This window comes from Leuresthes tenuis, unplaced genomic scaffold, assembly GCF_036924035.1.
Source record: "Leuresthes tenuis unplaced genomic scaffold, fLeuTen1.0.hap1 SCAF_1, whole genome shotgun sequence".
NCBI classification, from domain to species: Eukaryota; Metazoa; Chordata; class Actinopteri; order Atheriniformes; family Atherinopsidae; genus Leuresthes; species Leuresthes tenuis.
In genome coordinates, this window is record NW_027325355.1 from 7,282,017 (window position 1) to 7,296,530 (window position 14,514).

The following is a 14,514-nucleotide window of genomic DNA, read 5'->3' on the forward strand; positions in this document are numbered from 1 at the left end:
GCTAGAAATAAACAACTACCAGATAATATCCAAAAACTGTTCACTGATAGAGTGGGGGGCTATGATTACAGGGAAAACCTTAACTTCAGAACCTTTAGGGTTCGAACCACCATGAAGACAATGTGCATTTCAGTCAGTGGTGTGAAGGTCTGGAATAAACTTCAAAAAGAACTGAATCAATTTCCAAGCATGTCTGTTTGGGGGAAAAAAAAAGGCTCAAACTGGTGATTTTGGTGACTGCCGGGGGGGTTGGGTGCGCCTGGGCTGGCTCTCCGGCATTGGTGCCGGGGACTCGGATGCTGATGATGTTGATGTGGTGTCTTCACTTCACTCCCGGGCTGGTTCGTGGGGGTCTGAGGGACTTTGTCCTCCTCCTGGTGCTGTGTGGTGCAGGGTTGGGGTTGGTGGCGGGGCCTGACAGAGGGACTGTGGTGTCGGGTTGTGGCACAGATGATTGTGGGTTTGGGGAGGGTCTCTGTACTCCGAGTGCTGATGTACAAGGGTGTGAATGTGTACTTAGGTGTGATTGTCTCTCAAGGGCCTGCTGGGGTTGTTGTTATATAGGTTTGAATACAGTTTGGTATGTGTATGTACATCTGTATACATATATTTTTGTGGAAGACGTTTTGCTTCTTCATACCTCTTTTCAGACAAGTTGCATTAATTATTGTCATATGCTCTTTTACTTTAACTCCTTTCCATTCCTGCAGATTTGTAAATTTCCTAAAACAGAGATCCATCACATACCCAAAGTAAACTACTTTACAGAAATATGATCTGTTTTTTCCTCTAAATGTGAGCATCAAACCTCCTTTAAATGTGGACACACTGCACTGGAACAAAGTGATGATATCTGTATGGTTATTGCACTGAAACTTCTCTTTGATCTAATCCCCTGTCCTGAGCGTGTACGAGGTGACTGTGGAGAGAAAAACTCCCTTTTAACAGGAAGAAACCTCCATCAGAACCAGGAAGGGTGGCCATCTGCCTCGACCAGCTGGGGGTTGAGAGGAAAGGAAAGAGGGGACAACAAGTACCATAACACCAGGCCAGAGATACCTGCTGAGAAAGAGAAACACAAGTTAATGACAACAATGATGTCATATGAACATGGAGAATAAAGAGAGCAGAGGGAGGAGAGGTGCATCATGGAAGGACCCACAGCAGTCTGGGCCTACAGCAGCATAACTATGAGATGTTTCAGGGTCACCTGAGCCATCCCTAACTATAAGCTTCATCAGAAAGGAAAGTTTTCAGCTTAATCTTAAAGGTAGAGAGAGTATCTGCTTCCTGAAGCCAAACTTGCAGCTGGTTCCACAGAGAGGGGCCTGATAACTGAAGGCTCTGCCTCCCATTCTACTTTTAGAAACTCTGGGAACAACAAGTAAACCTGCAGTCTGAGAACAAAGTGCTCTGTTGGGAAAATCTCCAACTATGAGATGTTTCTCACTTAGTCCACAGAGTTGCAGCGTCAGACAGACTTCAGTCAGTAACTGGATTCTGCTCCTCTGCATGTGAACAGTTACAAGGATGGTGTTCCAGTTAAATGCTCCAGTCAGGCTGTGAGCAAAGCTCCATTCAAATGTGCACGTAACTGTGCTGACTGATACAGCCAACAGCTGCAGAGTCAGCAGAATATCTGTGGAGATGACAGGACTTTGGGGTGTACTGAAAGTCTGAGGTGTGCAGAGTGAAGAGAAACCGTGAGAGTACAGTGAAGAGTGAAAAGTTGAAATATTCACAATATCCTTAGGCAAGACCCCCTTACCCTACCTGCCTACCTGTAAGTCGCTTTGGATAAAATCGTCTGCCAAATGCATAAACATAAAACATATTCTCAGAGGTTTTCTTTTCATCCAGGTTTTTCATTCACTGCTGCCATGTTTCCTCTTTGTTTGTCACAGAATATTGTTCATATTTTCTTCTCATTTTATCTGAAACTCTTTGTTACTGGAGCAAAATGATGAAAATCATCTTTAAAGTTATTTCAAACACATCTGATGAATCACATAAAATAGATAAAGAACATAAATCAGGTCCTGTTTGCAGACTAAAGATTCAACCATTTTCCTCTGTGTGTGAAGTCACATGTTCAGCATGCAGCATGTTTTTATTCTTCCTTTAACATGAACACTTTTCAGCATGTTTGAATGTTGTTAATATCTCCTGCAGTTTGAAATGTTGAAGCTGATCCACCAGTTTGGTTCAGACTGAAATGTCTCAACATTTCATAGATTGTGATGTCATCAGTCGTCCTCAGAGGGACCAGTTACAGTAGTTGATGATTCTCTGACTTTTATTCAGTTCCATCATCAGGTCAACATTTGCTGACATTCAGCTTCAGTTTCAGAGCAGTTCTCTCAGAGTTTCTGTGTTGTTTTGTGTGTCTGCAGCCTGTCAGGCTGTCTGATCACAGAGGAAGGCTGTGCTTCTCTGGCTGAAGCTGTGACCTCCAACCCCTCCCATCTGAGAGAGCTGGACCTGAGCTTCAACCATCCAGGAGACTCAGGAGTGAAGCTGCTGACGGCTGCACTGAAGGATCCACACAAACTCAGGTATGAAGTGGCCTGCTGCAGCCACACACAATGTCTGATAGAGGAGGAAGAGCTGGAAACATGTTCTCTGTCCTGCACTCAGCCCTGTGTTTTTGCTTCCTGCTGAGTGTTACATGAACAATCACACATGTAGGAGCCTTTTTCCTTTGCTCACAGCAGAAACACTGGTTGAACAGAAACAGCAGATATTTGTGGAGGAGGTCTCCAAGGAGAACATCTGCAGGAACAACAGTGAGAAGTGTCTGTTGGTCCTCTGACCCTGGATCAGATACAGAGATGGGTCCAGGACATGTTAGCCTAGCTTAGCACAAAGATTTATAAAACCATGTTCACCGTACATCTGGAAATGTGCACATGTGGATTAGACCTGTGTCCCTCCCTCCATACGCCCACATGGGGGATCTTCAGCTGGACCGGCTCTCTGACAGCTCCAACACATTCAAAGAACAGTGTGTGGAACTGGATGTGTTTCAGCTCAGAGATAAAGCCACCAGAGCAAACTTCAACAATCCTCTGAGCTCCACATGACTTGATATCAGACTTACTGACAGAGCACACAGATCCCCTGCCTCTGGAGTTTGTGATGTTAGTGATCACTGCTACATCACCTGTGTCAGAGACACTAAAATCACTCAGTCTCTAATGGTCAGTACAGGAAATGAGAAGCATTTGAATCTACAGGATGTTTGAAATTACTCTGATCATATATTCTCTGTTACTGATCCTGCCGTGGCTCTGGAAGACTTTTCACAGTGTTTGAATGTTCCTGCTGACAGATGTGACCCTTATAAAAGCACAGAATCAGAACCAGATCCAGTCCTTGGTTCTCCACAGCTCTCTGAAGCCATCCACAGCAGAGACAAAGCCTGGTCCAGCTCTGCTTCATTTCTCCTAACAGAACGGGCAGTTTGTCCGTGCTGGGCAGAAGGAGAACTGTGGGTATATGAAGGGACATTTCTTCAGATCCTTTTCAGGCAGCTGTTAGAATGAGTCACATTGTGTTAGAAAGTGTAGCTGTGTCTCCACAGTGTTGCTGTTGGACTGTGTACATCCTCTCTGCTCCACAGGGAGCCATGATCTCTGATAGAGGCCCGTCTCAGTGGCCAGTGTGTGTGCACTGAGTGTGTCCTCTGTTAACGTGGTTCTGTGTTGCTGTTCAGTCTCTGTGCTCAGGTGTTCCTCCACAGCTGATGCTCGTCTTAAGCCCAGATAGCTCTGCATCTGACTGTGTTTGTGTGTCCCAGTGGCTGATGTCATTGTGTTAGTGTAGTGTGTAGCAGTCAGACTGTGGAAGCAGATGAGCTTTCTCAGAGATCACACGGTACCAGGTCCAAAGAGTTCTGCCCTTCTGTGGTTCTGACCGTCCTTCCAGATGAGAACCAAGTAGACCAAAGTTGAACTGGAGCTGCGTTTGGTTGTTCTTCATCCCATCGGGTGGGGGACAATCCAATAAACACTATCCAAGGAATTCCAGAGAAACAGGAAGAGAGGGACACTGGGGGAAGGAGAGGAAGAGGCTGGAGGCTTTTCAGTCTGTTTCAGATTCCTGAAAAGTGATCAGGCTGAAATAAATGAGTGATTCTGATCAATAAAATCACAACACCTGGCAGCTAATTTACTTCCAATGACTATAGAATCTCCTCTGATCTTATTCTGAGCCTTTAATGTTCAATGTGGAGGGTGGAATGAGGGGAGTGTTTCCAGTCTAACTTTTCTAGATGAATGTCTTCCCCTGGTTGGCTGTGCAGCATTCAGATGGACCAATGGGTCTGAGCAAGGATCTGGATGTTTGGCTGCCCTGAAACACACTGAGAGGAGGAGTCAGCAGAAACAATGTGACCATCAGGAGAGACCATGATGTCAGAAACTGAAGTGATTTCATTAGAATTTTTAAAGCTCATATTTGGATTCAGAAATGAGTGAAAAATCAGTGAAAATTCTTCCAAACTTGAAGAATTGAATTCAGAGACAGAAACCTAATCTCCATAATCTGACTGCAGAAAACATTTGGTGCTTTTAAACCTCAAAATGAAGCTTCCATCCATCGTTCTTCTCTTTCTTCACTTTCTTTTCTTTCCTCATTTTTCTGACCTCTGACCCCCCCCTCCTCCTTTCAGGGTGGAGCCTGCTGGAGAACGATGGTTGACACCAGGTCTGAGGAAGTGTAAGTGTGTTCTTCATCTGATTCATGACATCCAACCATCTTCACACTGTCACATCACTCATTGATCAAAGTGAACAGATGATAGATCAATAACTGCAGCTGGATTGTGTTTGTTCTCTCCATCAGATTCCTGTCAACTCACAATCGACACAAACACAGTGAACAGAAAACTGAAACTGTCTGACAACAACAGGAAGGTGACACTTGTGGAGGAGGTTCAGTCATATCCTGATCATCCAGACAGATTTGATGGCTGGTATCCTCAGGTGCTGTGTAGAAATGTTCTGACTGGTCGCTGTTACTGGGAGGTCGAGTGGAGAGGAGAAGCTTATATATCAGTGAGTTACAGAGGAATCAGCAGGAGAGGAGACAGAGACTGTGTGTTTGGATGGAATGATCAGTCCTGGAGTCTGAGGTGCTCTGATGAAGTTTACTCTGTCTGGCACAATAACAGAAGAACACCCATCTCCTCCTCCTCCTCCTCTGTCTCTAACAGAGCAGCAGTGTATGTGGACCGTCCTGCTGGCACTCTGTCCTTCTACAGAGTCTCCTCTGACACACTGATCCACCTCCACACCTTCAACGCCACATTCACTGAAGAACCTCTGCATCCTGGATTTACAGTCTGGTATCCTGGTTCCTCAGTGTCTCTGTGTTGAGTTTAAAGAGTTTCCTCCTGTCAGAGAATCACTGTTGAACATATAGTTCAGTCTGTACATGTCTGTCTCTTTCACTCAGAAACACCTTTTCAGATTCATGGATTCAGTCAGTTTCTGTTTGAAACTCTTCTAAATGATTCCTTGGAAACTTCTTCCTCTTCCAGTCCTTTAAAGATGGAAGCTGCCATTCTTCCAGGATGTTGTTTTTCTGTGTGTTTCCAGTCAAAGCTTCACACTGAATATCAGTATGTTGTGTTTCTCTACAGCTCACTTCAACTGAGACCATTCAGTTCATGCCAGCTGCAGTTAGTTTGCTGCACATGTGACAAACTGTGATATCAGAGAGGAATCACTGAGCTGCAATCAGCCAAGATGAATTTCCAACCAGCTGACAGATCTTCACTGATTCTGCTCCAATGAGCAGAAGTTCGGTGAGCAGCCAGGGTTCATCCTGATGTTTCTCCACATTCACTTCCTGTTTGATGATGAAAGGACAACTGGACTGGAACTAGTTTCTGATGGCAGAAAGTTGCTAAATGTTGTTGTTGAACACTCACAAAGAGGACTGAAATGATCCTTTACAAACAACATTTGGACTTTAACAGTAACTTTAACATGTAAGTTAAATAAAATTACTGACATTTAATTACCTCAATAATAATTAATGATGTAAAATATAAATTAAGTCAAACATGTTGATATTTGAAGTGAAAACCTTCAGAATGTTATGCTTTTTTGCTCTTTTGAAATTACTGATGTTATTATTCTTTTATGTTCTACTGGAGAATAATCTAAATAAAGACTTTTGTCTTCTTTCTGTAATAAAGATGAAGGTGCAATGGGTGGAGGGTCTCAAACACTTTGGAAAAGATCAGAGAAACTAAATATATCAGAGGACTGTAACCAGGCAGCTTCTGAGCAGCTGATGACAGCAATGCAGAAACAGAATATGGTGCAAAACTATTTGTTTTATTGATCTAGAAAAGGTGCACAGAGCCAAGAACAGCATGGAGGCATCGTGGGACATGATCATCCTCCACCATCAGCAGGCCTTAACGAACTAACTGACCACTGACGGTGCCAAACCACATCCTTACAGAGGAGGTGTCTCTGTTTTACAAAATAGTTTCACAATACAAAATATTCTGAGTATTTCCTGTACGCATTCATTCTTACAAACACTTGATTATAAAGAGTTAAATTTACAAAACCACACCATCAACCTTAAAGCCGTTTCCTGAACAGCTAAAACCCAGAAGCAGCTCGCTCACACATTCCCATCCCACATTATCCCAAACACACTGCAGAGGACACAAGTAACAGGGGAGTAAACCAGCTGTGAACACAACTGTTTTACACCGTGCACCCCTACATCTGCTGTACTTCCACTGTAGATGCTGCACAGAGAACAGCTTTACTCTGCCTCACTAAACCATGGCTAACGGGCCGCCAACATATCAGGACTTTTCTCCTTTAATCAGTCAAACAGACAGCTGGGTGAAGACAGAACTGCATGCAGATCCGATCAGTAAAATGTTCCATAGAAATCTGATAACCGGGACATCTTTGTGCAGATGTTCACTTTTCTGTGCACATCCACGTATACTTTCATAGTGTAAAGTGCTGTGGGATTAATTACATTTTACACATCATTACTGACTTAGTTTTGCTCTATTCATTGTGTTAGTTAGCACATGGCTTGATGATGTCATTTCCTGTTGGTCGTGTCACTCGGGGTTTATTTTCTGATGCCACGTTGAACTGGTTTTGGTAAAAGTGTTGCACATGTGTGGAGGGACACAACTTGCTGTGAATGAAATTTGTTGATCGTCAGAACAAGAATTATGTATCAAAAGCAAAATAAATGTGTCAAAAACTGACTTTAACTGGTACATGTACATGTATGTTCCTCATTGAGAAGCTGGTGTGATCTTTTTATGTCTGTTTAGGGGCTGTATTTTCAATATTCTGCACCCACTTCTCTCAGGACAAGTTTAATTTACACGAGAAATGTGTGTTTTAGTGTGTTGTCCAATTATTATTTTCAGTTTGATGGGAAGGTCAGAAAATGTCCAAAAATTCAACAAATCCCATTCTGCGCTCAGATCTGTGCAGTTTGAGAGCAGAAGCTTGTTAATGAGGCAGTTCCTTGAGAACAAATCACATCTTGTTTTAATCTCAACACTCACACCTGATATATTTGTGAATATCTTAATATTTCCATCACCTTGTGAAGCAGCTTCAACACTATTTGTTCAGTTTTTCTACGTGTTCTAATCCACATTTCTTACTGACAACATCTGGATTCAGACATCAAAGTTCAGCATCCCTTTGGACTCCGTTTATTTGTTTGCGTCATTTCATGTTCTGTTTGGGGATCAGTTTGTGTTGTTCCTCCTCAGAGTGTCTCTCCTCCTCCTGAGCTTGTTTCTGCCTTCTTCTGAGATGTTGTCAGTCCTTATCACAGATTCAGTAGCTGTGATGAGGTCCACTACTGGCAGCTGTTGTGGAGAAATGGCAAAACTGAGTGCTTTGCTGCAAACATCCTTTTCTGGTTGGGTGAGGTCCCCATCTTCTAAGTTCTTCACCCTCTGGTCCTGAATGTCCGTTTCTGTAGAGTCATCATATTTTTATCTGACAGATACAGATGTGCAGTTTGAAGGCTAAGCGGTTCACCTCCATCTTAAGGTGAAGGGACACTCTTTTGAGGACAGTGATGTCCACATTCTGGACAAAGAAAACAGATGGTTTGGACTGAGGTGTGTCAGTGTGACCGTACGGACCTGCCAAGTGTGAATAGTCTTTAAGCTGCTGATCAGCCGACAGTCACCAACTAGTTAAAGCTGAAGACATCTTTCAGATGAGAAAATCTGAAATATTCAGAAAGTCCAGTTGCTCATTATTACAATGATAAGAAATCTACCAAAGTATTCAGTCGTTTAAAAACACTCCCAAACTGACATGATGCTATTTATATTTTCACCGCCAGAGGGCGACACATTTCCATCAATAAAGACTCCACTTCCTTCACAGTTAAAGGAGATTTTATTGACATTGTTTCAACAATCGATAATTACCTGAGGTCAGGTCGCCTAGGCAACAGGTCCAGGAGTGAAGACTCCAAAGACTCTCCTTTGAATTTCTCATGTCTGTGCATTATTAACTGCTCGCTGCTATAGAATATTAAACATGAAGCCATTTTAAAAGATACAGCACAGTACAAAAATACAACAGATTGCTGTATGTGTGTATTGAACATCATGTGTGATTACAATGAAAACCTGTTCATCTGCACCTGTATTTGATCCGTTACAGCTTTAACGTTTCACAGAAATATTCCTTCTCTGTTCATGATGTCACATGTGTCTGCGTGCTGTCTGTGTTCCTGAGAGGAAGTCACACACCACAGAAACCAGGAGAAACAGCTTTAACACTCTGCTATATACTATATCCAAGTAGTATTTATAAAAGAAGTAAACTAATATTAAGGAACATGTTATGTGCTTGTAAATGTATGATCTCGGTCATTCTGGGGACTAAACTATATGGGGTCCATCATTTAATCTATTAAAATAGTTCTTCAAACCACCTTCTGTGTATGAGCAGCAAACTTTAAAGACACAGCAAGTGTCTATATATGCTATGATGACTTTGAATTGATTGTTTCTCAACCTCTTTTTAGTTGATGAAAGTAGACTTTAAATATAATATGAGACTTTATGCAGTAACTTCAGTACAGACATGTTGACCGATCTGTTTGAGGAAAGTTACTTAATATCACTAAAGTTTCCTGAACTTATCAGGAAAAGCTCAGTTTTCTTGGTATTATTTCGATGGAATACTTTTTATAAATGTTTTAACTTCTCAGAATTCAGACAGATGAAGTCATTGTGAGCTGAGCACTGCTGGAAACTGTTAGAACAGACTGACTTATATGAGATGCCATGATTTGTGTGTGCTCTCATTCACAGTCTTTGGAGAAAAATGGGAAAGTTGTTGAGATAATTTCAAACTTAATATGAAGTTCAATGGGACAGCAGCTTCCTCTTTGGTTTTTGAAGAGAAGCAAAAGAGCTTTCAGCACCTGTTGTTCCCAGGCAGTCTCCCATCTAAGTGACCAGGCCCAATCCTGGTTAGCTGATGAGGTCAGGTGTGTTCAGGGCAGTACGGCCATAAGCGAGAGAAGTGATCACTTATCTCTCTTAACTCACTTAGGAGTGAGTGTGAGCGTGCATGGTTGTTTGTGTTGTTTGCCTCTATGTGGCCCTGTGATGGACTGGCGACCTGTCCAGGGTACCCCGCCCTTCGCCCGATGACTGCTGGGATAGGCCCCAGCCCACCCGCTACCCGATTGACAGTATAGAAAATGGATGGATGGATGTCTCTCTGTGTGACGATGAACACAAAACTACACACAGGGAACAGAAGAGGTCGACAGACACTAAGTTATCTGAGAGTCTCATTTTCAGCTGAAGAGAACCAACATGTGAGAGAAGAACATGTGCAGGATCAGCATCAGCCTCTCAAATAAACTCTGTTTTAAAATAGAGGAAACGTGGTTCCAGCACCTATATAATCCATATTTGTCACAGTGACTGTCGCTTACAGCCACACCTCCCTGAACACACCTGATCTTGGAAGCCAAGCAGGGTCCAGCCTGGTCCTCTGGGCAGTCAGAACCACCCAGAGCTGAACCCGCTCAACACTGTGGAGATGACAGTGGACTTTCAGAGGAAACCCCTCACTCTTCCCTTCTCACCATCCTCAACAATACAGAGAATTGAGAAGGTGAGAGAATAAAATTTGTGTTTGTTTTCCAGAAGAATTCAGACAGATGAAGTCTGTGAGCTGAGCACTGCTGGAAACTGTTAGAACAGACTGACTTAAGAGGTGCCACGAATACAGCAGCTGGTATTCACAGGCGGTCTCTACGGTGGCCCTGAAGTGTCAAAGAATACAAAAGCAACACAACAAGCCACAACTCAATTGGGCAGTTTTCAGGTTTTAATGGATAAAGAGAGGGAAATTAGGAAAAGTTTGAGAAGGAAGTGAGACACTGATGCTGGATGTTTATTAACTGTGCCGTTATCACTGTTTTATCAGTGAGATGAGTATTAGTTTCTCAACTTTACACAGCAAATTACCATCATGTGTAAGCTAAAAGTCCTTTCCCCTTTGTATTTTACCAGATGATGTTTTGTCCATTTTGTGGAATAAATCTTCAGCCTGTCCTGTCACACTGTGGCTCATGCTGCAGAAATCTTCAAGAGGAAGGTATATTTTGATCATCTTCTTAAAGATTATGGATTTCTTCATTGTACTGTGAATTATTATTGAGAATACCTCAAAACAAATAAACTCAAAACATATAGCTTATGTTAAATGCAACAGATGAAGAATAATACATTCAGAAAAACAGAGAGGCACCCTCAACATAAAATGTCAAATTCCACTACTTAGGGTGGCATTTTACTCTACTCTTTTTTAGCTACTGGGATGAACACTAAATGTATGAGAATCTAAGTGAACCATTTACAAAGTTCAGTTTCTTACTTTGTTAATCCATAATCATTTAAAACCTGACACGAAAGAGTGTAAATGCAGTGGATTTACTTTTTTCTCATGTGGTGTTTTCATATATTCATCCATCAGGTCCTGAAGCAGCTGTGGTGGATGAACTTATCCACAAGTATTTCACTGAGGACCCTGCCTCTGAAATCATGCTGGACTTACTGGCAACCAAGCACAACATTTCAGTGAGTGTCAGCACTTTCAAAAGACTACAAAATGCAGACCTGACCGAGAGGACGAACTACGCTCCAGTTGCTGCTGTGCAGGCAGCTTTTTCTGAGGAACCTCAGGGATCAGGCAGCTTTTAGGTTACAGAGCGATGTGGCAGCCTCTGAAACAAAAGTACTCTTTTACAGTCAGAAGATGTGATGTGATGAACAGAAGAAGAGAACCTGACACATCTGGAATAGAGTATTGTTCAGTGTGGCATGTTGGTGGGAACGACAAACTGAAACCTTTTGGGATTGCCTGAAGTGGCCGTATCGATGGCTTCTCAACAAAAATGATGTGGCTCACATGTGGAAAGTCCAACAATGATCCTGGTGTCGGTGCTCAAAATGACATTGAGTGTGTCGCTGAGTTTTGAGTTTTTCCAATGCGCCGCCGCACAGACTGTGGCAGAAAATGGACTGATGGCTGCACTTCATCGTTCCTTAAGATCAGCGCTCAGAGATGCATTTGCAGGAGCCAGAAGTCACATGTATGGCACTTCAGCATCTGAGCAGTGAACTGAAAGCTGGAGGTCCTGCTTTGGCAAACAAAGGTTTTTATCTCATATTCATTCTTCACTGATTATCTACTTCACATCACACTTTTGGATTTACTGTAGATGACTGTGCTGATGAAGGCAATGCTCGCTTTTACTTGGTGTTTTTTTTATGTTGAATCAATTCAGTTCCTGCTTAAGATTTTAAATGTCTTCTACATAATAAACTACCTAAAACACAACAGGCAGCAATTCAGCTGTATTTTACAGGAGGAAGGTGATATATTTCCTCAGAATAAAATGTGTGTTTGCATACTCACACACAGTTTTGGACGGATCTGTTTGGTGACTTGAGGGAGAAGTATCTGTTCAAAAGCAGCTACGAACACACAAGGCTGCTGCGGTACAGCCGTCTGGGAGCACGACAGAAAGAACTGGACGAATACAAGCACCACTGGAACGCTCACGTTATCCGTGCTGTTCGGCAGTCTAACTGAACATCTGGATGAGCAGAGGTGATGTATCATTTGTCTCACAGGTGAACACTGCAAACCATGTTAAAGCAAAAACAACAGGGCGACCTTTTATTACATCTACATGAAGCATTCACAGGAAAATCATGGTTACATGAGTTTAACCTGAGGTTGGACTGAGGCTGTAAAAGCTCAGAAAACAGTATATGTACCAGAGAGCTTTTTTAAATTATATATATATAAAAAGAAAATAGTTTCTTCCTTGAAGCTGTCACTTTAAAATCAGTCATTATGTCTGAGAATTTACACTCATGCTTCAGTCAGCATCACTTTAGTTCTAATATTTATTTGATGGTGTATTTGAGCTTTTATCATGTCGTCTTGTGGTGTCTCTGCATACGAGTCTTGTTGACTAAATCTGGCCAATCACTGGCAGGGAACGCCAACAACATTTAAACTTTGAGAGAAAACAAAGTAAATCTGGTTGTTTTTCTGTATATTCTTCCCAGATTCAATGGGATGAACTGTGGATTCTCAGCATCTTCACAGACCCTGAGCAGCACCACCAGTTACTGTTGGGGACGATGACCTGCATCCCTTTGAAGAACCACAGAGACAAAGTGGTCTGACACCATCTCTTCAGTGGCAGTCTGCTGTAGAGAACTACATCACTCTGAACAACAGGCTGAACTTTATCTTCATTTCACATTTAGACAAATAAACTGGGATGGCAAAACCTTTTATTCTTATGCATTACCCTCCGGCACAGAGGAACACCGGCACCTTGTAGATTTTAAAAAGAGAAGACAGAACAGAGGTTTAAACAGGAGTTTAAAGCTGAGTGTTTAACATCTCCAACCTGAACAAAACCTTTTTCTTTTGGGACATTTCAGGTGTTCATAGTTCAGTGTGTTTAAAAGCATCCAAAGCAGGAATTCTTCATTCCAAAGTTCATGTTGGCTTTAAAGCTGTTGTAGTTATCAGAGACAGGCGGCTTTAATGTGTTGGCACATGTATTTGCCATGGGGTAGTTTGAACTGGTGAGGAGCTGAAGGGACGCTCCAGGATCCGTGCCAGCAGGAGGTTTGCCTGCTACACCTGTGGCAAGCATGAAGATCTCCTCCAGGGTCACTGAAGTGTCTCTTTCTAAAAGTAGAAAGCATTTGGACTAATTTACTGAAAATGTCAATCTAAAACAAGACTTGGGATGATATTTTATGTTGATAAAGATTAAACTGACCAACCTTCGCAGTCAGAAGGCAGTCTGCCCACAAACTTCTTGTTTTCCTCTTGTTACTTCAGGCAGGACTAAGCTGGGGTTGGAATAAGTTTTCCGTGTCTGTGGCAGATAACTTTTCACTTGAGTGACAGAACAGGGGTCAGGACTGTAGGATACTGCTGCAGTGCTGTGACAAACTGCAAGCTGCCAAGTCCATCTTTGAAGCCATAATGCAATAATACAGAGGATTTTAACTAACAGTCAGTCACATGTTTAACTCTTTCTGGGCAAGAGCAATAAAATAAACTACCTTTCAAATGCTGTGTGGTTCTTATCAATTAAATACCACTGAAGGTAATCATTGATAACTGAACGCTTTTCCTCCATTGACCCAACACGTTTAAAACACCCTGCAGTCTGCAGCATGGTGCTGCTGTGTACGATCAGGTCCTGCAGGCTCTCCAATGACCAAGCATTCTCAATCTAAAAATGGGACCTCTGGAATTCTAAATAGAAATGGTATCAGAAAGCTGTCATGACACAAAGTTTGAAGTGGACCAAATTGCTGGCTTTCCCAACCTTTCACCTTTGCCAAAGTGGAACATTTTCAGTGGTGGAAGTGTGATTGCCTCTGCTTCTCTTTTAAACTCCCAGAGTTGTGTAATGACTCCACTGCACATCTTACTGTGCTTCCTGATTCACAGTGTAATCAGATTTCATTAAGAGAGTAAGTGGATCAATGATAATCTTGTTGTTCAGAGGTCATGTATTCAAATGAATGTGTAGTTATACTGTGAAGTCCAATTTAAAATGTCTTTTAAACACTGCCTTCAGTTGTCTTATCAGGACTCAATAATCTGATGTCCTTGCCACATGAACTGATTCAAGGCTGAATCCACAAGAAGGACAAAACATTATCCTACGTAATAAAACAAATAAAGTATTATTAAGCAGTTGGCCAGAACAGTTAACCTTTAAAAGAGATGTGTATTTAATGGGCTAAAGCTGTTAAACATGAACTAGCATCAGTGTTTCACTTACTTCTCACATTTCTCCCAATTCTATAGGTGCTGGAACCATATGTTTTGTCACGATTCGTGGCGAGGTAGGACCCAGATGCAGTTCTTTATGTTCAACAAAAAGTTTTATTCCAAAAAACAGGGAGCA

General features: G+C 42.2%; 1 protein-coding gene across 1 annotated transcript; it reads left to right on the forward strand.

The window, feature by feature from the left end:
- Positions 1 to 305: 305 nt before the first annotated feature.
- Positions 306 to 5,979, forward strand: LOC140296413 (stonustoxin subunit alpha-like). Its single transcript, XM_072379720.1, has 4 exons — positions 306 to 456; positions 2,339 to 2,555; positions 4,673 to 4,719; positions 4,846 to 5,979. The coding sequence occupies exons 1-4, from the start codon at positions 306 to 308 to the stop codon at positions 5,376 to 5,378; spliced, it is 948 nt and encodes a 315-aa protein (XP_072235821.1). The 3' UTR covers positions 5,379 to 5,979.
- The last annotated feature ends 8,535 nt before the right edge of the window (positions 5,980 to 14,514 follow it).